At 40.7% G+C, this 23,903-nt stretch overlaps 3 protein-coding genes across 4 annotated transcripts; 2 read left to right on the forward strand and 1 right to left on the reverse strand.

The window, feature by feature from the left end:
• Nucleotides 1–508: 508 nt before the first annotated feature.
• Nucleotides 509–8,919, forward strand: LOC101155054 (fasciculation and elongation protein zeta-2). Of its 2 annotated transcripts, XM_023964408.1 has the most exons (10): nt 509–945; nt 3,686–3,788; nt 3,939–4,055; nt 4,157–4,271; nt 4,358–4,611; nt 4,732–4,812; nt 5,453–5,528; nt 5,610–5,675; nt 7,365–7,398; nt 8,142–8,919. In XM_023964408.1, exons 1-9 carry the CDS (start codon nt 677–679, stop codon nt 7,373–7,375), a joined length of 1,092 nt encoding a protein of 363 aa, XP_023820176.1. In that variant the 5' UTR covers nt 509–676; the 3' UTR covers nt 7,376–7,398; nt 8,142–8,919. The 2 variants fall into 2 exon arrangements, with proteins under 2 accessions (XP_023820176.1, XP_004077714.1); XM_004077666.4 differs by lacking the exon at nt 7,365–7,398.
• An 885-nt stretch (nt 8,920–9,804) lies between these two features.
• LOC101174944 (tetranectin-like) lies at nt 9,805–13,579 on the forward strand. The gene is made up of 3 exons (XM_004077740.4): nt 9,805–11,939; nt 12,008–12,100; nt 12,216–13,579. Exons 1-3 carry the CDS (start codon nt 11,723–11,725, stop codon nt 12,614–12,616), a joined length of 711 nt encoding a protein of 236 aa, XP_004077788.3. The 5' UTR covers nt 9,805–11,722; the 3' UTR covers nt 12,617–13,579.
• Nucleotides 13,580–20,497: 6,918 nt separating this feature from the next.
• Nucleotides 20,498–23,044, reverse strand: tmem158 (transmembrane protein 158). The gene has a single exon (XM_004077667.4). The coding sequence runs from the start codon at nt 21,797–21,799 to the stop codon at nt 21,083–21,085; it is 717 nt and encodes a 238-aa protein (XP_004077715.1). The 5' UTR covers nt 21,800–23,044; the 3' UTR covers nt 20,498–21,082.
• Nucleotides 23,045–23,903: the final 859 nt, after the last annotated feature.

The raw sequence follows: 23,903 nt of genomic DNA on the forward strand, positions 1-23,903 counted from the left end.
TGCTTACGTTTCTATGGAATCCTGTAAATATTGTCAACATTCATTCACCTGCAGGCCTGAATTTTGGAGTTTAGTTGGGGCTCTGTTACAGTCAGTAAAGGAAATACAGAGCAGACGGGTGCAGTTCTTCTTTCACCCATAAGAGGTCGCCAAATCCTCCTCATGCTTGTTTTCTTGAAACCCGGTTTAAAAGCATATTAATTGTTTATTAAAATAAAATAGTTCGATTTTTATTTATTCATAAACAAGACTCCAGAGGACAGGAAATGCTGAAGAATGTGTCTGTTTTTATTTTTCGAGACAAATAAACAACTAATATGGACTTGTAACCATTGAAAGCTAAATGTCATATTTCACTTGAACACACCGCTTCATTTAGATTTGGTTTTAGGTTTATAGTCTTAAAATGCAGGTTGAAGTTATATAAAATGTTATAAAATACGTTATGACACAAAAACGTATTCAAATGAATATCATTATTGTTGTGTTGTTGTTGAAAGGATGAGCATGGAGCATCGGGTGTTGCTCTCATCCTGGATGTCACCGCTAGTGGGCCGCTGCAGAAGCACCGCTACCCGGTCCGGCCTCGCCTCAGGCCCGCGGAGAGGATGAGGTGGCCCGCCAGCTCCGTGGCCGCAGACTCTCCTTCCACCTGACTGACTAGCATGGTCGGGCTATGGCGGAACCGAGCGAGCATTGGGACGACGGAGGACTGAATGTGGGCCAGGAAGACTCGCCGCCCCAGAGAGGCCGTTTGTCCGCCGAGGCGGGAGAGGCAGCGAGCCGGGATGGCGAGGACGTCCGCCGGCGCCGCGGAGACCTCTCACCGGGAGGACCCGTCCGCCGAAGGAGCGTCGAGGACGCGGGGCTGGAGCCTCCAGACAGCGCGGAGACGGACAGCAGGGCTCCGGAGATCACGGAGGACAAGCTGCTGGAGACAGACGAGTGAGGGCTGCTTTTGTTTGTTTGTTTGTTTGTTTGTTTGTTTACAGTTGTCGCCTGCCCGGGAGGCTTGATCCTCCTCAAAGCGCCAATAAAATAATAATCCGAATTATTAACATTATTAGAACATTATACCATAGTGTATGGTTACATGTCTGAAAAATTCAAAGTGTTTCCACACATCGGACTGGAATGATGGACTGATGATTGTGGTGTCTGCTGTGATGCACTTGTTTGTTTTTTACGTTACAGTAAAATAAGCTTACTGTGCCTCGATCCAAATGGTATTTTCCAATAACTATTATAATCGATTTAGTTCATTTTGAAACAATTTTATAATTGTATAGATTTATTTGTTTATGTGATGAAAACCACAGTCCTTTGTACTTCTAAAGTCGATAATCTCTCCTTTTCCGTTGGGTTTTCCCCTTCAGGGGTCCCCTCAGCCAATCAGCTTCCTCCATCTAACCCTGTCTTCTGCATCCTTTCCTCTAACACCAGCTACCTTCATGTCTTCCTTCACTGCATCCAGAAACCTCTTTGGTCTTCCTAGACCTCTAGCAGCTCTAAACTCAGCATCCTTCTACCAATAGATTCTCTGTCTCTCCTCTGGACGTGTCCCAACATCTCAGTCTGGCCTCTCTGACTTTATCTCCACAACCTCTAACATGTTCTGTCCTTCTGACGTCCTCATTCCTCATCCTATCCATCCTGGTCTCTCCCAGAGAGAACCTCAGCATCTTCATCTCTGGTACCTCCAGTTCTGCTTCCTGTTTTTTCCTCAGTGCCACTGGCTCTAGGCCCAACAACATGGCTGCTCTCACCACGGTTTACGTTCCGTCCACCTGACATTTTTCTCCATCCTTTCCAACCCGCCTGCACTCACTTCTTCACTTCTTCTCCACACTCTCCATTCCTCTGAACTGTTGACCCTAGAAACTTCCAATCCTCCACCTTCTTTCTCTCTTCTCCCTGTAACCTCTCTCTTCCACCTGGATCTCTCTCATTCACACACATGTCCACTTCATCTTGCAGCAGCTAACCTCCATTCCTCTCCTTTCCAGGGCAAACCTCCCCCTCTCTGAAGGGTTGGTACACTTTTTTAGGAATAGTTTTCCATGACTTTTCCATAACCTCTCACTGAATTTCCAAGACTAAAAATAAAGACATTTCAGTCAGACTATTGTAATCGGTGCTGCTAAATCAAACCTGCATCTTTCCATGACATTACTGACAGCTGTCAATACATCACCATCCCCATCCTTCATCACCCTAACCTGCTGCATGTTCTTCCCATCACGGCCTCTCTGCCTTGCTAATCTGTACGGGTCAGTCTCTCCCTCTTTACTATCCGACCAAGCATACAAGTCATCATAAACCCCTTGTTTGGCCTTTGACCCCTCTTCTTCCACCTTACGCTGAATCTCCCTAAACTCCTCATTCTTCTCAGTGTCCCACTTCTTCTTCTTAGCTAGCCTCCGTATACATTCCTGCACCTCCTCGTTCCACCACCAAGTCTCCTTATCAACTTTATTTCTTGATTGCACACCAAGAACACTTTTACTCGTCTCTCTGATCACCCCAGCTGTAGTTTTCCAGTCATCTGGGAGTACCTCCTGACCACCCAGAGCCTGTTTCAACTGCCTCTTAAAAGTCAACATCCTTCCTTTTTCAGCTTCCACCAGTTTGTCCAGTTCAATGTCCCTACCCTCAGTCCAACACTCATGACTTTCCTCTTCTCTCTCTTCCTCCTCTCCTTTGACCAACAATAGTCCAATTTCCACTGGCACCCCATCAGTGAACATCACAGTTGTTAACCTGATGTGGTTTGGTTATCATAGGTCTGATTTGCAAATTTAGTTGGGCAAAGATTTTACATCGGATGCCTTTCCTGACACAACCTTCTTTATTAGCCGGGCTTTGGACGAGCACAACGAGACCCTGGTTTGGGCCCCCTGGCAGCTACATTCTTCAAGGCTACATTTGTAAATAAGATAACTATTTGGTTTACTTTCCCGTTCACATTATTTACAATTAGAAGTTTACAGTGAGCATGTATTATTGACTAATGTTAAACATTTCCTAGGAACCCAGATTCAGTGTTAATAAAAGTCAATTTCTTCCCAGACAGACATTTCCTTTTTTGATTTCCGGTCTTCAAATATGATATTCAAAGTAGTTATATATTTAAAAAAAACATTAAGATGCAAACATTAAGAAGAATTAAAAAGTATCCCATTGTAATAACATTTTAATTAAATAGTTAACTTGCATTTCGTGGTATTATAAAGGTTCAAAAAAATGCAGCCTGATTGGTTGGCTCTCACACATTTTCACCTCATCAAATCTGGCCCTGTTTGCAAAACGTTTGGACACCCCTTCTTTAAGCGATGATAGAAATGGCCCATAGAGATACTTTCATGCTGCAGCATTTCTGCAGGTTTGTGTGCACCTGTCACTGTTCCCATCAGGTATTTCTGACTGCATCAGCTGAGCTGGGATCAGCGCCATAAGCTCAGAGCTGCAGGCTGATCTGTGTGGGACAGAAATACTGTCTCAGTTTGAGGCAGCTGAAGTAAATACAGCCTATCCAATTAAACAGAATTAACTAAGCTCAAGGAGGGAGAGTTTTATTTATGGTAAAGGCCCAAAACGACAACAGTCAGTGGGTTTTATGAGGACATAAAGTACATTTTTAGATAGGGGTGTAATGATCAGCGATGACTCTTTGTGTTTTTTGCAGAATCTGGAATGCTCTTACCGGTAGCTTCAACCACAACGCGCCTCTGGAATGGGAACAGAATTGCTCCGTCTGCATCTCCACATTCAACTTGGAGGAGAACCCGGTGAATGACCCCCCCTTCCCCCCTCCCTGCCCCACTTTCCCTTCATCCATCGCTAAATCTCTCAGTTTAGCCCACAAATCTCATATTTTATTTGGCCTGGGTTTAGTGCGCCGATTATTTCACCTCCCCCTTTGTTCTGTTCTTAAATAGAGAAAAGCGGCCTTTTTGGCGGAGCTGTCCGGTGAGGAGGAGCTGCAGGAGCAGCTGGACACGCGCTCCATCATCGCCCCGTGCCTTTCAGAGGAGCCGCTCATGACGGCGGAGCAGGTGGGGTCGGAGCGGAGGAGGCTGCTGCTGGCCAGTAGAAGCTTCACAGATGTTCCCAACAGAGGTTCTCCTCCCATGATGCGTTGATGTCCTCTGTGCAGGTGATCGAGGAGATTGAGGAGATGATGCAGGACTTGTCCGAGCACAATCCCTCACAGTCAGATTTCTCCACACTCCCCCTGGAGGTCCAGAGGTGCAGCCCTGGCTTTGAGGAGCGTAAGTGCCCTCTGGAGTTCACAGCAATGAGTCCTTGTGTCTCATGTAGCTCCTGTTTAGTCTCTGCTTGTGGTTTAATGCTTCAGGCTTGAGGGCATCGAGCGTGTCAGAGCTGATGTGGTGTCTGGAGGAGACGAAGAGGAACACCCAGAGGTTTTCAGAGGAGCTGGTGCAGCAGCTGGCCATGAGGGATGAGCTAGGCTTTGAGAAGGAGGTGAAAAACTGTTTCATCTCGGCACTCATTGACGTGCAGAACCGACAGAAGGAGCACCGGGAAGCCCTGAGGAGGAAAAAGAAGCTTAAAGGAGGGACGGCGCAGGGCCCTTCAGAGAGAACTTCGGTCTGTACTGAAAAGTTTCTGCAATCTACAATCTGTTCTATGTTTTTTTTGGTTGTTCTTAAAAAGTTGCTGAAATTTCTGTCTCCTCACATTTCCTCACTTGTCCTTGTACCTCCTCAGCGCTTCAGCATGGAGGGACTCTCCTCTGTCATTCAGAACAGCTTCAAGCAAACCTTTGGGAGTGGTTGCAGTGAAAGACAGGTAAACTGTCCTCTTCTATCTGAAGCTACGTACACAGGGCATTTAGTACACAGTGTTCACACTGGACCAGCAGGGAGGGGCTTCTTCTTTTTTTTTCTACTGTTTACGAGCGCACATCTGCCACCTACGGATGGAAGAGGTTTGATGCGCAATGTCGAAGAGATGCAAAGCTCAACAATTTTGCTCTGGGCTTTCTTTTACAGCTCTATTGTGATACATGAAAGACTTGCTGTGATATGATTCCAAATCACAATTATTAAGTTAATCCTTCATGATCAAATCTTTAAATGGTTGGCACTTTCATGAATTAAAACGGACCAAATCTGAGTCCCTGATTGGTCAAAGTTCAACCTGGTTTAACTTTCAATGCACGTTCCATGAACATAGAGCCTGAAAACGATTGTAAAAACTTGCGTAGCTTCTCGTGAATGCGAGAGTTTTGAACGCGGATCCTCTAAACGCCCATTTACATAGACTTTTCAATGGAAGAGGCCGCTTACACATTGCCGAGGGCGGTGTGAATGTTGCTCCAGACGAGCTTTTTAAAACTGAGATGCATCTCCAGCCGCTGCTCTTTTTTTATCTTCTCCATTTTTCCTGCCTCAGTCTCATAGTCTCTCTTTCCTTCAACCATTCCCAGTATTTGACCACAGTCATCCCCTATGAGGGGAAAGGTCACCCTCCGTCTGTCGAAGACCTTCAGGTCCTGACGAAGAGTAAGAGTCTTCAGCTCTCCTGCAGTGTTTCCTCCTCTTTAGGCTCAACCATCGTGTCTGATTTGTCGATTATCTCTGCAGTTCTGCAAGCTATGAGAGACGACAGCGACAAAGTGCCCAGCCTGCTGACAAATTATATTCTCAATGGTGAGCATTTGTCCTCTTTGAACTTGCATCACGTTGGCTCTACTCATGTCTGGTCTCAGAAAAAGGCCAGATGTGAAGCTCAAAATAGTCCAACTAATCCAGGAGACTTAAAAGTAGTAATACTCCAAATACATTGATTGTCTTTTCTGGATAAATTGGACCATTTTATAAAACGTTGGCGCCAGCTGCTCCCAGAATTCTTGATAAAACTCAGCAGGAACGCCATCAGGTCCTGGAGCTTTGCTGTTAGGCATTAGCAACAGAGCTTCATGAAGTTCAGACATTGAGAGCGTTGAGTCTAAGTTTGTGATTTGATCCTCATTTAACCTGGGTAGGTTTACATTATTAAGAAATGAGTTGATGCTTTGCTCTGATGGAATGATCTCAAATGTGTATAAGTCTTTATAAAAGTCTTTAAACGCATTATTTATTTTGACCGGGTCATGAGTGACATTTCCGGTCTGGTCCATAATAGATGTGTATTGCTAGATTTATTTGAATATTCAAATATTTTTTAGTCGAAGTCTTTGTAGGTGGAATTATGTTTGTTTATTGATGATGTAATTTAATTGAAGCTTTAATTCTTTTTTTTTTTTCAAATCTCCCAGAATGAGTTTCTGTGCAGAACCAGCCTCCAGGGGTTTGATTTCATTTTCTAATTCTACTAAATCTGCTTTCTATTTGTGGTTTTAATAAGTTGAATAGGAAATTATTTTCCCTCTCATCACTGCTTTTGCTGCTTCCCAAAGAACATGTGGTGAAATGTCAGGAGTATTGTTAAATTCTAAGAAGGTTGCCCACTCTTTTTTTAAAGAATAAAATACATTCTTGGTCTTTTAACGGAGACGTATTAAACCTGAAAGTTTTACCTGAGGGTGTGGATATTTCCCTAGAAATATTTACAGAAACTGGTGCATGATCACTGATAATAATTGGATGAATACTGGAACTTTGGATATCTTTTAAAAGAGGTGTATTGATTAATAAATAATCTCAACGAGCGTGTGAATGATGAACTGGAGAGAAAAAGGTGAACCCTTTAGTGTTTGGGTGACATGAGCGCCGAGCGTCGCAGAGACCCAGATCATTCATGTACTGCTTAAGAATACTTTCATGTACGTTGGTTTGCTGCTGTGCCGAGTCTGTCAAGTTCAGGATCCAGAATCAGAGTCAGAGTGAACCAAAAGTGAGGTGAAGAATCTGTGAATGAAGGAAGTCGTCAACATGCGGGCCATAGATGCTAGCTATGCAGAAGTCATTGTTCTGAATGGATATGTTAATGATTACAAATCTGCCTTCTGGGTCAGTAATTGTATCCTTTAAAGTACATGTAATATTTGTATTAATGAAACAGCAACTACTCTTTATTTGGAGTGGTAACTAGCAGAGGATATGAATGGAAATTGTGAGCAGCACAGAAGATGATCAGCTGACTTAAGTGGGACTCCTGCAGAAAAATGCAATTATAAATAAGCTTAATTTTTATATATATATGTGTCCTATATATTTATAAATATAATATATATATTTATATATATATATGAAGCTAAAGTTGCACTGGAGCACACACTCGCGCCCCTTTGCAAATGTAAACACTGCAGTTGAAGCTTTTTGGCTGTTCATGACTTTGTCTTCCTGTGTGTCATTTGTTCCGCTCTGCATAATTTATCACCGCCTCACACTCACTAGCTGTGGTCTGAGCTAGTGGAGAGGAGATGGAGAGGTTTGTGGCACACACACTGCGCTGTGACGGTGGTGTCGTCCTAGTCGCCCCCTCCCTGCCTCTGAATGTACTGTAGTCGGTTCCCAACCAAAACTCTCCTGGGCTAAGTCTGAATTCCTTCACTACTAGATTCGGACAGCACTACAAGATGGCGAACGCACTCTAGTGCGTTCGCCATCTTGTAGTGCTGTCCGAATCTACAATTCCAAAATAGTATGCCATAGAAATTTCTCTGCGAAAAACCATTGTGCATCGATGCACACTGGATTGGGGAAATGTAGACCGCAATGCATTCGAACAATTTTTGCAAAAAAAAAAAAAAAGGTGTTTAAATTCATTTTCTTAATCAACATTTTCATCTTCAGAGCACAGTGGATTCATAGTCGTCATATAGTGCTATATAGTTTTTTTTAGTAGTTAGGGATTAGGGAGGGAATTCTGACATAGCACTGGTGTGTCTCCCCCCCCCCCAACTTGCACAGTGAGGAGCATGCTCAGTGCCGGCTTTAGGGCCACTCCTGGAGCTCTTAAACTCCGCCCTTTGTGATTAAGCGCTGCTAATTGGTTTTTGTTTAATAAAGATGTCTTTTCAGCTTTAACCTGACTGTCACCCCACCTGCCCTTGAGAGCTTTGTTTCAGTTTAGCACACTTTCATACCATTTGATTGATCAGTGTGTGTTTTTCTTTCCCTAATTGCATTTCACGTGGATTTGTTTAACCTCCAGATCCGCTCTTCTTTCAGTGCTTTGCCCGACATGAACCAGCTGGACTGACTCCTGATTGTTTACCAGATGAAGAAGACTCATTGCAAGCACACTTAATTTATTCTGGTTTGAGCTGGTTTGTGTGTGTCATTTTGTTATTACATGTACATGTTGACCTTGTTTTTCTGGCGTTGAATTTGATTTTCTTGTACTGTGAAATGTCCTGATCGGAGAAAGACTTCAAAGCCAGAGTGGAACCTCTATGGAGACGTGCTCGAAAACTCACATTCCAGGAAGGCAATCTTTTATTTTGAAAGGCAGAACTTGAAACAGTTGAGACTCGTAAAGATTAGTAAAAAATTAAAAACACAAACAGATGCAGACTTTTATAAATGTCACATGTGCAGAACTTTTGCAGGGAAAAGCAGGAATTCTTTCAAAGCTGCAAACCACAATCTGTATTCATCTTAGCATCAGCCTCACATGTTCTTTGTATTTATGAAAGATATTGTAATGGGGGCGGAGACTGTTAACTAACTATGCATCTGTATGTGTTAAATGAGTGCAGCTGTGATGCAGAGCCTGTGTCACTCATGTGCCTGCAGGTCACTCAGCAGCAAACACTTCAACTACCGGAAGATATTTTGACTCAGTTACTTGATACAAGCTGCCTTTGTCTGAAAAGTTGCATTTGTAAATTATAAGAGAACTTATTTTTCATTTAGTAGAAATGTTTTCTGTGCAACTTTAAAAAAATAAAGTGGAGTTTATTTTGTATGTATTTGAGCTGAAGAATAAAAGGATTCTGTCTCAGGATATTTTCTTCTTGGCATTACAAATGTGCAAAAACGGTAATCAAATCAACTGATTCATTATTTACATTTTTTATTATAATCTCACCCAACTCTTTTATACTCCTCCTCTCTGTATGTTTCATGTAAATTAGCCTTTATTTTAAAATTAGAATGCAAATACATTTATTGTTTTCAGGCTGCTAAACCAGCTCAACTGCTGGGATTGTTTCCTTACAGTAACAGACGGGGGATCAGAAATTTATTAAATTTTGAAATACAGAGTTAAAAAAACAAACAGATGAAAGCAATTTACCATGTTGAGCAGCAAGTGTGGCGATGAACTCAAAACCAGGTGTGAAAAATTAATAAAGTAAGACTACAGCAGAAGACAATGAAAAAAGAGAACACACTTTTTAAGAAAACACTGATAATTATCACAGAATGTGCTGGGTTCAGTAATACTTTACAATAATTTAGGAAATTATTGTTCAGATTTTCATGTCACAGAGTTTCCACAGGAATTTAAGCAGTTAACACATATAGATAGATAGATAGATAGATAGATAGATAGATAGATAGATAGATAGATAGATAGATAGATAGATAGATAGATAGATAGATAGATAGATAGATAGATAGATAGATAGATAGATAGATAGATAGATAGATAGATAGATAGATAGATAGAATTTATTCCAGACTCATGGTCCAATCAGTAAAAAGGAGTACACAGACCCACTACATTTAAAAAATACACAGTGTCAAGAATACACAAGTTGAGGTACAGTGTACAGTTACAGTTAATAAAAAAGTTAATAAAAAATACTTAATAAAAATAAATTAATTAATTCCAGTGTTTCCATAAATTTGACCAGAAACGTATGTCACTAAATCTAATGTTGCTTATAGCCAAGATGAGAGTATTCTCTGAAGCGTTTAATCTGCTAAATTTGAACATCAGCGAGCGCATGCAAGCCCAGAGAGTGTTAATTCTATGAGAAACGAAAAGCTCACTAGCACTCGTCCTCCCTGGCTTATTTAAAAGCACTCTTAGAGCATCATTGTACGCCACCTGCAGCTTTCTCATACTGGCACTTTTATAGTTAGCCCAAAGATGATCTGTATACAGAGGAGTGCAAAATGCTTTAAATTATGTCACCTTGACTCCTTCTGTACACATACCAAACAGGTTGTGGTTTAGAAGCAAAATGACGACATTTGTATAGGCATCAGCTCTTGTTGTCAATTAGATGTGGATCCATATAAAATCAGAATTAACAACTCTACACAAAAAGAAATCGAGATAAACTTTAAAAATGGACACCCGCGTGCACAGACTATTGTCTGCACCAACTCCCAGCAGCTTAAAGACAACCCCAGCTCTGACTTCCCCTTCCTGAAAACCCAAAGCTGCAGACATGCAGCTGTGAGGAGAGGCTGAACTTCTGAATGTGTGTGTGTGTGTTCAATACATTATAAATGATTGTGATTCGATTGCATCTTCAGTGTACAGATTGAATGTAACCATTGTCTGTCTGACCCTTGCTTTCAAGTAAAACTTTCAAAAGATGAGATGTAAGTTTAGCAGGTCATCAGCGCTGCACAGATGTTCTCATCGCTGTGTCTGAGGCTCCTCAGGACAGCCATGGTGTGACCTCTAGGTCGCCAAAAGAGCCGGCTGTCTAGGAACAGTTTGTCCACGGCGACCACTGCTCAGGATCTGGCGGTGAGCTGCTCCTCCTAAGTGGGAACGGTCTCTTCCTCCGCCGCAGGATCTCCATCAGGAACCAGTCATTCACACTGAAAGTGTGTTCCCTTCAGCTCCTGACCGTGGCTCTTCACCAGCTCCTTTTGTTTATGGTGCTCACATTTAGCTACAATCGGTCGTGGATGCTTGCTGTGGGATCTCCTTCCTCTGAGTCAGTGAAATCTATGGAAGGCGATCTTCTGCACCTCTTCCTTGGGGAGCTTCAGCTGGGCCTCCATGAAGATCTTCACCGTTTCAGGTTAATCATGATCTGCAGCTGTCTTAATTTCAGTTAATCACCCTCAGCCTGTATAAGTATCTGGCTTTCAGTTTCTCCTTGTCACATCATCTGCTTTGTCACTCTCGTGTTGCTCCCATGGTTTTAGCATGGTTCAGTTTATTTATGAAACGTTTTACTTTCTGCCACCATGCCTAGTCTAGTCCAGCATTTTGGGTCCTGCACCACCAGGTCCTCACAGAAACTGTTTCCCTGAGAGTGCCAGCGGCTCATCCAACAATTCTCCGGCTCTCACTTGCAGCAAATCACATGTTTGACATCGACTCACTTATCTCCCCACGCATTCACTTTTTATTACTAAAATATGCTTTTGAAACACCACCGATCCAGCTCTGTTGCAATAAAAATTCAATTCTTATGCAAGTCTCATGTACACTGAACACATCCTGATGTGAACCGGGGACAAAAAAATCCTCAAATATCTGGTTCATTTTAGTCCTTAGCAGAAACAAAACTCACCATAAATGAATAAATATCAAAACATTAAATACAATGTGTGATTTTACATGATCTTATGTGGCGATTAATTTATTTTAAAAAGTATATTCATTGATCAAATTGTCTGCAAATTATATCAATTGTAATTTTAGAAGAAAAACAACTTGATAGAAAAACACAGACCATCCTCAGGTCTGTGGGTAACTTTCACACATGTGGAACTCAATTCATGCTTGTCTGAAGTGAGCAACATAAAAACGACACGCGCAGATGTTGAACATCTGCAAAACGTTGTTGGCCCTGAGATAAGACTCCCTCCTGCTATGAGGCTGCACGCCAGGCATGGGAGACACAACAGTCTGCATCCGACCAGCAAACAGAGCTGAGGGAAGAGAACCTTTCAGTGGAGCTGTGTCAAAAAAGGTTCCTCATAGCACATTTCAGCCGTATTTCTCATGTAATATGGACACAAAAGGACCAAGGATGGCATTTTATCTGCTGCTGATGGTGCATAGCTCCCTGCAACAGACTTTCTCTGAGAATAGGAACAACAAAACAGGTAGGACCTGACATGGACAGTTCCTGGGAATGAAAATGATGACTCTCCTTTTCTGCTGTTTTCCCTAGAATTAGATTCTGCTGTGGAGGAGCTGCAGAAGCAGATCAACGACATTGTTCAGGAGCTGAACTTGCTGAAAGAGCAGCAGGCTCTGCAGACAGGTTTGTTCACAGCAGCAAGTGATCTATCAGCTGTAAAGTGTAATGTTTAACAGTGTTTTTTGACTAAATTCTCACTAAAGATCAGCTGATAAACTTTCAGAACTTTTCCCTTCAGTTTGTCTGAGAGGCACAAAGGTCCTCGGCAAATGTTTTCTGGCCGATCCAGTGAAGAAGACCTTCCACTCAGCCAGCGATGACTGCATCGCCAAAGGAGGAAGCCTGAGCACCCCCCTGACATGGGAGGAGAACGACCAGCTCTACAACTACGTGCGGCAAAGCATCAGCTCCGAGGAGCACATCTGGCTGGGCATCAACGACATGATAACAGACGGCCAGTGGGTGGACAATTCGGGCTCGAATGTACGTTTCAAGAACTGGGAGACAGAGATCACCCTGCAGCCGGACGGCGGCCACAGCCAGAACTGTGCTGTCCTCTCCACCACAGCCAAGGGTAAGTGGTTTGATGAGAGCTGCAGAGCCGAGAAGGCCTCTGTGTGTGAGTTCAACATCGTTTGAGAGCTCTGCACATAAAGTATGTTTTTACTATTTGGTTATATGCATGTTATGGTGCACACCCATTTGTGTAACAAGCAGGACAGCAGCATGCCAGGGTTGTAACCAAGTAACCATCACATAATACCTAAAAAGCAGCAGCTTCTTCCATCATTGACTCCTGTGTGGAGGATTAAAGTCCTAAAGAACCTGAGTTTTGTGTGGAGGAAGCATAAACAACCACACCCCAGCTCATCCCACATGGGTTAGTGTTAAGATTCAACGGATCCTTTTCAACTTTCTGACGCAAGTTTCTGAAAGACTCCAGGAACCTCTGTGTTGTTTTTTGATAAACTCGGTTTGGTCCCTGACAGCAAAGAAATGAGATTTCCTTTGGTTTTAGAATTTACTTGCAGCAACACAGCCTGAAGATGACAGACCCCACACCATCACACTTCCTCCACTGAAAGTTGTTACTCTCACAGTAATGAGCAGTTGATAAATCAGGCAAATTTAACCCAATAATTATGAGACCTCTGCTGGTTTCCATCTAAGGTTTTACTAATCAGAATTTGGAACTGAATAATAAAAAAGTTTGGTGGATTGAAGATTTGGGAAATCTTTCAACATTCAACAAATTCTGCATTCCCCAAACACATATTTCTTACAAATGTGGTTGCATTTAACTTTTATAGCAGGAAATGAATGCATTAAAAAATAATCCTCCAAACTTAAAGTTCCTCCATTTTGGTTTGTAGTAAAACATTTTGTCTGACTCTCCGGCATATTTTACATTTTCTGATGTTGTTCACTAACATAAATTCGGGATGAATAATTTATTTTTTAAGTGAATCTCTCATGCTTTCTTTTTGACTCAGAAATGATAATCATGTGATCCCTTTTTTTATTGTATGTATTTCTGTTTGTATTCATGCATGCATTTTATGATTTAAATTAATAAACGTGTAAAAAAAACTCTACAAAAGTGTTCTTTTGTCACATAAGTAACATATTTGAGCCTGAAAAAAGCTGAAACATTAGGGATTGAGGTTGTTTTTACATGTCTGTGAGGTTAAAAGCCAACAAAGTCAAAGGGTTTTTTCAGTTTACATTTTTTTTTCAGCTTCTTCATGCTGAAATGTAAAGTCACTTTACATTAAAAAAAGGAAAAGTTAAGTTCTACAAAAAAAATTTATATTTATCTATAGTTAACTAAATAAATAGTTTGCAAGGTCAATATTTAATTCAACATTAAATTTTTTTTTTATAATTATATATTAAGTTTACAAATTAAATGTTTAGTTTGTAAACTAGTTGTACATTTAAAAAAATAAATACAATTTTCTTGCAAATTAATTGTTTATATTTCACTTAAATATTTTTTCCAAATTGAACATTTAAGCTTTGTAAGTCCAAATAAACTTTTTAACTAAATAATTAGTTTGGAGCTAAAAATTTAGCTTTAAATTAAATATTTAGTTTGGAACTAAATATTAAGCTCCAAACTAAATATTTAACTAACATGCCTGCAATTTCGTTGTACTGTTGAACCAAGTGTGACTGTACGATGACAATAAAGCTTTATCTTATCTCTTATCTTAAATGAACCTGCAGACAAGCGGAAATGGACTACCAAAATAAAAGCTGTATTCAGCGCTATCTCTGAACTGATTCTTGCCTGAGTTGTTCTCCATGCATGTATTAGTGTTACTAATTCAAGTCATGTCCAACCCGCTGGCCAAAAACATTGGATGAGCTGTTTTAGCAGCTATTCTAACAGCTTTTATTTTGGTAGTTCATTTCCGCTTGTCAGCAGGTTCATTTGCATGTTAGCTAAATATTTAATTATTATTAATTTAAATATTTAATCTAAATATTTTGCTCCAAACTAAATATTTAGTTAAAAAGCTAAATGATTAATTTGAATTTAAATATCTCTGACTGGGGTTTCACCTTACGGGCCAAACACCAGTTCCGAGTACCCTGCCTTCTTGGTGTCTCTCGAAGGGGAGACTCTATTGTCCTCCTGTGGGACTTTAATGACCACGTGGCACAGTGGTCATTAATGACAGTGGCACCTGGAAGGGCATGATTGGGCCTGCTTGGTGGGGCTGTCCATTACCCAAGCTGAAGTCACTGAGGTAGGAACTGCACCACTGGACTGGAAGACAGGGGTGGTGGTTCCTCTTTTCAAGAAGGGGGACCAGAGGGTGTTTTCCAACTACCAGGGAATCACGCTCCTCAGCCTCTGTGGGAAAGTCCATGCCAGGGTACTGGAGAGGAGAGTCCATCTGAGAGTCAAACCTCAGATTCAGGAACAACAGTGGACAAGCGCTATACCCTCTTTAGGGTGCTAGAGGGTTTGTGGATGTTCGCCCATCCAGTCCATATGTGTATTAGTGGATTACAGTGGCTCCTAAGCAAATCCACTGCACTGTCTAAATCTATTCAAGTTGGAAAATAAAATAAGAAAAACAAGGACAAGTGTCTAGATGTTGTGCGAATTGCTCCTTGGAATACTCCATGGATGCGTTTCTTCTTTAAGTGAGGCATAATAACTTGACAAGCATGTTTCAACGCAGGGGGTTCACAAAACCTCCACTCAGGAGAAAAAAAGGCCACTCCCAGCAACAAGCAATCACAGAAACCAGTGAAGAAAAATTACAAAAGTTTGGAAGGCTTACCAAAATCAGAATCCAATCACCTGCTCAGCCCCCCGGTTTCCCCCCTCCCAGCAGGCGTGAGTATACCATTGAACCTTCCACACAAGAGTACCCAGGGGAGTCTTCATCAGCAGCTGTTCCTTTTCTTCAAGCATAAAGTTGGCTTCATTAACTGTGGACTTATGTTTGATCATTTCCCTCACAGGACAATAAAGTATTTATTGGTTGATGATGGAGCTGATTTTCCTTCATCTGTTCTAAAGAAAAGACAAGAGGAAGAAGGAGTTTCATGTTTTTATTTTTCTTCTTGGATGAGGGGAAAACCAGAGTCTCAGCACCGACTTTAGGAGAGCTTTCCAGCACTGATTAAAAACAAAACTGAACAACTCACTTTTTTTAACATTATGGACATTTTGTATCCAGTTCTGCTTATGCTTTTCTCCTTTTTCATCCTGGTTTGGATCTCTAGCTTGCATTTCTGGTGATCAGATGGACAACAACATAACACAGAGGTTCTGTAGAATGGACTAGAGCAGGGGTCAACAACCTTCAACCCAATAAGAGCCCTTCAGGCCTGTTTCTCGCTGACTGGCGCAGCAACACTTTATTCATCCTTTAGAAAATCCTTTGTATTTGCTATTTTCCACAAATATGATCCGTTTTTTTGTCAAAGTTTTATTTTTACCTTAAGTTTACTTTAGTTACTTTAGTTTTGATCATATTTTCTAATAAATTGTAAGGTCATAGCACAAGTCAAACTGGATTTGATTCCATTATTAATACTAATATGATATATTATTTTGGACATATACTTTAGAGGAAAAATAGGACAAGAAAAAACCAAAAAACAAACAGGAACGATCTGAAAGGGAGTAAAATCCTTATAAATTTTCACCCCCATGCCCTAGCCCAGTGCACCCACTATCTATTATCCCGTTCCCTCTCCGGTAAGTTCACTTTCATTCATTTGATTGTTCTAAAATGGTTAAATCAGCGTTCATAAAGGCGGCATAATTTTTTTTCAGCTGCTGTATACACTAACTAATACTTTAATGATTTACAGACATAAAAGTGAATGTTAACAGGATCATCAAAAAGCTTCAGGGAGAACCAAAGTCAACAAAACAAAGTTCCCAAAAAGAAGAAAAACAATACTTTTCCTATGCCTAAAAACGTAAAAATGACCAATCTGAGACTGGTTGCATATTCTAACAAGAACAAGAGAAAGTTGTAGAAAGTACAAGATGAACTTTCACACATAAAACACCTAAAAGATCAGGCTGTGTCCCAACCATGACCATCAGGCTAAGATCCTCTTCACCCAGAGCCAAATCAACACCTTTCAGAAACAACAAAACTAAGATTTGACATTTTCCACATCCTTAATAACAAGCAAGCTATTTTAAAGTTATTTAGATTTAACAGTTAATTTATAGTATACTAGAAATGATTGCAAAGGAATCAGCGCTTCTAAGCACAGTCATCATCAAATCAGAAGACACAGAAAACTCCACTCAATTCTTTCAATTCTTTTCCCTGTGATTCAAAGTCACATGAAAGTTTAGGCAAAACAGATTAAAATGTGCAAAGTCTCCGGATTTCTGTGAGGACATAATGTGCTGTCAGGCTGTCAGTCCTTAATGAAACTGAAAATCCTGAGCCTTTAAAGACCCAATCAGATGAAAATGGTGTTTTTGGTGTTTTTAACGTGTTCTTTCTCTTGCCATTTTCTGATGATGGAGAAAGTATATAAAGAAAATTAAGCTTAAATTGCATTTCTGAGTATTTCTTTATTCAAATTGTTGGTAATCACGAGCAGACAAAAAAATGTAGTTCAGAAAATTGTATGTGTGACCTAGAAAATACACTGGGTGGGCTAGAAGCTCCCTGCTTTTCTCCATTCTGATGCATTCACTTGTAGACGACTAGATCCATGTTCGTCAGACCTGCATCTGACTCAAAACTGCACGGCTGGATAGCTCCAATGTTGCCTGCCATATTTGTTGCGCTGTTAATGTTAGCTTGGGATTGTGAGGGGCTGTAAGCTAACAGGACAGAGTGTAAACAGATGGAAGATGGGAAGTGTGTGCAGGCTTCCAATGTGCTAACAAACCCGCCCACAACTCAGAGACAAATTTCTAATGAACTGCTGCTATTCTGCAGAAAATATGTCCTAGAAAATGACACAGGTTTATTGATTTTGGCAAAAACAGCGTAAAGATAATTAAAAGACAACTGGCAACGCTTTGCAATAAATCAAAAGATGATCGGAGTGGGACTGTAAATGGTCAGTCTGGGTCAGTAAGCTGTGTGACCTTAGCAAATTGATTAATATGTCTCTGAAATTTGGCTACATTCCCTCTTTCTTTAAACATGTCATTAATCTTGTAATCATACAAAAAAAGATCAAACCCAGATCAAAGCTCTTCCAAAAATGTCCTTGTCGTTCTTAGGTTTAAAAGAAAATTGTCACAACGGGTGATCTTTTTTAATGGGACATCATAAACTGCTAGACGTTTTCTATCTTCAGAAAAAGTCAATCAACAGAGATTGCTCTTGGACGTGTCTTAGAACGTATTCATGGCTCTGCAGCTCAGTTTTGTTGGGGTCAACCCTAAATTGTTCCCATCAAACAGACTGACGTTTGAATGTAGCATTAGGCAACAAAATGTTAAAATCAAAATAACTGACTTGCGGTGTTCCTCAGGGCTCTGTCCACGTTCTCTTTCATTTTTGTTCTATAATGTTCCTTTTTAAGATCTTCTTAGTCAGTTTAGTCCGGTCTTTTGCTGATGACATTCAGCTTTACTGTACTTTTATTGTCAAAGAGATTCGTAAATTAACTACTTTACTGAATTGTTTGTCTAGCGGACGATAATGGTCTCACAAGATACTTCTTTGGAAGATTTATTTACAACCCAATATATAAAATTAAAATAATCACTGCAACTTATAAGACAAACTGTGACACAACTTCATATAATGCCAGAAAAATAAGCATGGAAACCTTTTTTTTCCGTTTTACATTTTTGGTCCAATGACTGCTCATGTCATTCCAGTTAATAGGTTTCTGAAAATATTGTTGTAAGTTTGGCCGATGATGATTTAAGAGCACAACATATTGTTTCAAAATGCATTTGTATCTGTTTGATCATTAACAACATGACAAACATTGGTAAAAAAGTTTCTGACCGCGGCTCAGTGTCCCAGCAGAAGTGACACAAAAGTGTAGCAGTGCCCTAAGAAGAAGCCTATTTATGAAAGAGAAGTCGTTGAAATGGCTCGCCAAATGTTTTCGACCAGTATTTTGAAAATATCTTGAATCAGTAAAACACAAGTACATACATGGACGACACCTCTAATGTGAATCAGTTCAGACAGCACAAAATCCAGCTTTTAATTTGGTAGTCGTCTTCCACTTCTCAGCAAGTTAGTTTGCATTTTAGCTAAATATTTAACTCCAAGCTAAATATTTAGTTAAAAAGCTAAATATTTAATTTGGATTTAAATACTTATTTATGCTATACTCATGCTAATATTCATTTAACAGATATATATTTAGTTATGAAACTTAAATGTTTAGTTTGAAAAATAGATATTTTGGTCAGATCTAAAAAAATAATTTGCAAACTAATTTTTTTATTTATTTGTTTTAAAGTAAACATTTAGTTTGTAAACTAATTACACAGTTACGAAAGACATTAAAATTTAAATTAATTCTTAGTTTACTAACTAAATATATTAGTAAATGTAACATTTATAAATATATGAATTAAAAGTTGAGAATTGGCATTTGAAAAATGGAACCTGTTTTTTTTCTCCTAAAACAGCCTAAATAACCAAAAATATTGCTGTTAATATGACTGTTTACCTTTACTTTACTAATTGGAACCCATTAGGGAAAAAAAACATTAATAAGCCACAAATAAAACAAAGGAGCTTCCAAACATTTGTAGCGTTATCAATAAACCTTCAGCTCACCGGTTCAATAAGTTTAGCCAGTTTGCTTTGCTGCTGCACAGCGTTGACTTGATGGACTGCTCACTTCAACTTTAATCATGTAAATTTACGAGATTTGAAGTCGTAAATTTACAAGAAAAAAAGTAATAAATTCAAACAAAAAAGGCATAAATTTACAAGATTTAACCTCGTTATGACTTTAATTCTTGTAGATTTATGACTGTTTTCTGTGGCCCTCATGCTTCGTTGTATTGAATAAAAAGAGCAGCCGTCCTCCTTCTGGTGATTCCAGAGAAGTCAGAACTCTGTCTCCCCCTCTGGTCACCGGCGGGAGCAGTCTCCAGAGTTCTAGATGCACTACATCTCCCAGCAACCCCGGCGTGCAGTTTCTGGATGCCGCTCATCGTGGAGTCTACTTAAGCTCAGCACTGAGCCTCAATAGGGACCTGATCTTCTGACCGTTTGCCCTCCGCCTGCACCGACTCTCGCCTGGATCTTGACCACTCCTGTTTCTTCTCTGATGCTCCCCTGCTTATTATTGACCTCTGCCTGCCTGACCCTGTTTTAGCTTGGTGGACTTTTAGCTGTGCTTATAAAACCTGCTGCAATTGGAACCAGCCCTCTCTTCGTTTTGTGAAAAGTCCATTTCAAGTTCAGCACCACAAAAACTTTCCACCAAGCAGATTTATAACCTAAACTATATTGTGACTTGATTTATTTGAGAAAAATTAGATAAATGCTTAAGTATCTTCCTTTTTTTATTTCTTTTTTATTTTAGAAATATCCACTTATCAAAGTTAATAATCAGCTATGAAGTACAATCTATCTGCTGACACATCAGGTAAAAAGATATTATGTATTCACTAGGTCTAAATGTTAGAAGTGCAAGTTTAAACTTTCTTTTTGGAAAACGAATTAAACCAGAAGAAAGGACCAAAGAGAACTAAAAATGTCTCTCCCATTTGAATTTGCTCATTTCACAAAATTTACATCAAGGGCGAATTAAATAAGTATAAAATAGAGGGCCTACCTGGTACATGAAACCATTAAAATTCTTCTTCAGTCTAATCTCAGAAATATTTTATCATCATTAAAATTAAGTCTCCAAGTCCTGACATTAAAGCCTTATTGATTTATAGGAAGAGAATTGTTACCATCACAGATTTTCATGCATGTAGTAGAGTTTTTTGCTTTTTTTGGACCATTAAATTATCATAAATTGTCTTTTCAACGATCTCACATTTAGTGCAGCCAAAAAACAAACAGAAAACAATAGAAAACATATCATATCCTTATTTTTTTTATTTTGATTAAAACTCCTCCAACAAATATACAAATAAACATTATTATATAATGCACTCGACCTTTAAATCTAAGTCTATAAATAATTGAAATCCTCTTTTTTTACATGTCAGTTGTCATAAATAACAGTAGTTTATTTATTATTAGATTAGAAAAGAGGTTACATTTATCTATGACTAAAGGGGGCTATAGTGTAAATCAATGACAGCAAAATGTTAAAGTTTCCTGTGCAAAAGTCCTACACATGAGATAAGGCAAAAACGTTAGAAAGGTTAAAAAGTTTACAAACACCGCCCAGAGACAAAGGTTTGCACGCTTAACAATGACTTTTTCTAATCTGGAGGAAGGCCTAAGGGCATACAAAACACGTTGGTCCCAGTATAGATTACTATTGGCTATTAGAATAATCCTGTATACTTTACCTTACAATCCCAGTGAGGAAGGAGGAGGTATAAAGGTTAAAGAACAGCTTTGTTCTGGAGCCTCCATGTGTTGATGTGTGTACAGGTGAATGGCTACAGTTTAGGCAGCATGGGCTATAAAGGGTTGAATGGAGATTGTGCAGTTATCTGGGTCTCCTCTGCTCCATCCCGTTGGGCAGGAAGCCTGCAATGATCGGCACCGGCCATATGAGCGCAGCAACACTCCACACGATGATGACCAGAGTCATGAAACAAGCCACGAGCGTGGACTCGATGGGCTTCCTGTTCAGCCTCCAAGTCTTGTCCCCCCTCAGCTCATCGAGACTGAAGTCCACGCAGCAGAAGGTCAGCTGATCCCCGCTCTGCTGGCCCCTCAACCTCCCCTGGCTAAACCGGCGGTACCGGGACATCCCGCACCCCACGCACAGTCTCAGCTCCTGCTGACCCCCGGTGACCCCTAGGTGCTCGATGACCACCGGGGAGATGGCCCGGTTGATGGAGGCTGAGAAGAAAGCCCTGCCGTGGTTGTTGGTGGTGTAGATGAGGACGTCACACTGGAAGCCGAAGCTGCTGTCCCAGCGGGCCACGAGCGACGTGGGCAGCAGTCTGTGGACGCTCACGTTGCACTGGGACGCGGAGGGGCTGAGCGCCTGCATGGGGTAGGCATCGCCGGGCGAGGCGTCGCTCTCCTCCACGGACCTCTTGGAGAAGCGCACGTCCACCTCCAGGTTGGCCAGAAACCTGTTGGAGGAGTTGATGGGCGGCAGAAGGAGGTCCTCGTCGCTCCAGCCTTGGCATGGCGGTACTAGTGCGGCCACGGCGGTCAGAGCCAGGAGGAGAGTCGGGGAGTTTCTCAGCATGGCACACGGCGGGTCTGCTCTGCTCGCATGGTGATTTGACGACAGGCTGGATGAGCGCTGTCCCCAATCGATTGCTGTCTCTAATGGTATTAATAAAAAAAAATCCTTTGGACGCGTCTCCTCTGTTTCCAAAATCACGCGGCGCACAACAGTGGCCGGCTGTGCCGTGTGCGCGCTGCGCTCACAGCTCTGAGCCTCACTCTGTCACTTCAAGTGTGAGCAGCACTGAGCAACAGAACACCGACGGGCGGTGAGGGGAGAGCTGGAGCGCGCGGGGATGGGTGAGCGCGTTCATCCAAACACGCGCTTGCTGCGTGAAACTTTATTCTTGGAGCTCGAACATATGAAAAGAAAAACAACCCTGCTGTGAACTGTTCAATTCAATCAAAAATAAAGCAAGAGCTGAAACACAAATTGACCCACAATTCTGCCAAATTGTGCAGAATTGTCAGATTATAAAGGAAAAAGGCAACCAATAAAACCTAACATACAAATGGAGAACCTCCCCCAGGAGTCCTGGAGTGCAAGGACCAGATTGTTTTTTGCAATTCCTCTGTCTTACTGGCCTTTCAGCAAACATTTACAGACTAAAAATTAACACTGAAAATTAATTTTGACCCCCCCTAAAACCACGATTTCACAGCAGGAGAAACCAAAATGTATAGGGCCAAAAGTTCTTGACTCAAAAAAAGTTTAAAGTTGGACAACGAAACCAAAAACAACTTTCAAGGATATCCAAAGGAAGTTTCCTATTATGGGACGGCCACAGGTCCTACAGCTTGGTGGCGATATATGCTGTGGCAACGTGTGAAACCTTTTAAATTTACAACAAAAGAAAACTTTGAGCCACCAGGTTAAGTCGACAACCACCACCGCAGTTTAACTGACCTTTGACCTTTAAAAAAAAAATCAGCTTCTACCGATTTTGATCAATCACCTCCCAACTCTTCTAGCATACTTCTCAGAAGGTCCTTGGGGGGAAAAAAAAAGGTTGGAATTTGTGTCACGAGGGGGATAGTTAGATAAACTCAGGAGCAGGAAGACTCAGACAAATCTTGGAGGTGTCACTGGTAGGTATAATTATGATTCAAAACAAGGCACAAACGCATTAGATGCTCTGATGCAGAACACCAAAAGACAGCTCCTCAAATAAAGAGAATAAATGAGATAACTGGAAACCGCTGGGAGCATCTCCAGGGAAACCGAGGGGTGACGGGCCTAAAGGTCACAGCTGAGAGAGAAAGAAAAACCCTGAAACCAAAAACACAAGAGGCAAATCGTGCCAATTAGAAGTTGTAGATTTTGAGAGGCGTTGTGTGGCATCTCGCAACAGCAGGGTTTCCCTGTTGCTAGTTAATTTTTCATCAGAATATTATGAAAATTTGAGACACGAATCCCTGGCTCAAGATGAATGAAACAATGTGTTGTATGATATGAATGTATGATAGAAAATGTAACCCTGGGTAAAATTTAGTATTGAAATAAATACTCTGAAAAGCAAGTTCATTAATAGGATTTAAAACAGCTTGAACATAATATTGTAAAATGTTATGTAAATGTGATTGGTTTGTTCTTGTTGTTGCAAATTTACATTGGTGAAAATCTTATTAAAATCTTGCTAAATAGGTAGAGAATTTTGGTTGCTGTGCAGGTGATAGAGAGGGGGGAATTTATTTTTTTTGTTCTTAAATCAATTGGATGATGCATAAGGAAGATTGAGAGAGAGTAGAAAAGATGACATCATAGAGAGAAGACTTTGCTCTGGAGCCAGAGCAGCAGAGATGAAACGTTAAGAAAATACGTTAACAAGTCCAAGGAAATCCTATGTGTGTTAGCCCTTGTGCTTTCTTGTGGGGTCCAGATGACCCCACCCTTACACTGACGTGTTATCCCTACCATGACAAATGTGGATAAAGGTGTAAACGATTTCATGGAATCCATGGACACCAGTGAAGATCACAAATTATTGAAGAAAAAAGGTTCAGCGCACTGTCTAGTGGGGTCCAGATGACCCAACTCCCAATGTTAACGTGCCTTGGAGGCACGTTAACATTGGGAGTGTCAGAATCACATGTTTAAGGCTTTTAAAGTTCTCAAGGACTTT

Source organism: Oryzias latipes, chromosome 16 (genome assembly GCF_002234675.1).
Source record: "Oryzias latipes chromosome 16, ASM223467v1".
Classification (NCBI taxonomy): Eukaryota; Metazoa; Chordata; class Actinopteri; order Beloniformes; family Adrianichthyidae; genus Oryzias; species Oryzias latipes.

Bases quoted from the DNA above. Each gene is read 5' to 3' on its own strand.
- LOC101155054 (XM_004077666.4), top strand. From the start codon at position 677: ATGGCGGAACCGAGCGAGCATTGGGACGACGGAGGACTGAATGTGGGC. The intron at 4,272-4,357 runs GTAAGTGCCCTC...TTAATGCTTCAG, and splicing joins CAGCCCTGGCTTTGAGGAGC to GCTTGAGGGCATCGAGCGTG. The intron at 5,529-5,609 runs GTAAGAGTCTTC...TTATCTCTGCAG, and splicing joins CCTTCAGGTCCTGACGAAGA to TTCTGCAAGCTATGAGAGAC.
- LOC101174944 (XM_004077740.4), top strand. From the start codon at position 11,723: ATGGGAGACACAACAGTCTGCATCCGACCAGCAAACAGAGCTGAGGGA. The intron at 11,940-12,007 runs GTAGGACCTGAC...TGTTTTCCCTAG, and splicing joins GAATAGGAACAACAAAACAG to AATTAGATTCTGCTGTGGAG. The intron at 12,101-12,215 runs GTTTGTTCACAG...TTTTCCCTTCAG, and splicing joins GCAGCAGGCTCTGCAGACAG to TTTGTCTGAGAGGCACAAAG.
- tmem158 (XM_004077667.4), bottom strand. From the start codon at position 21,799: ATGCTGAGAAACTCCCCGACTCTCCTCCTGGCTCTGACCGCCGTGGCC.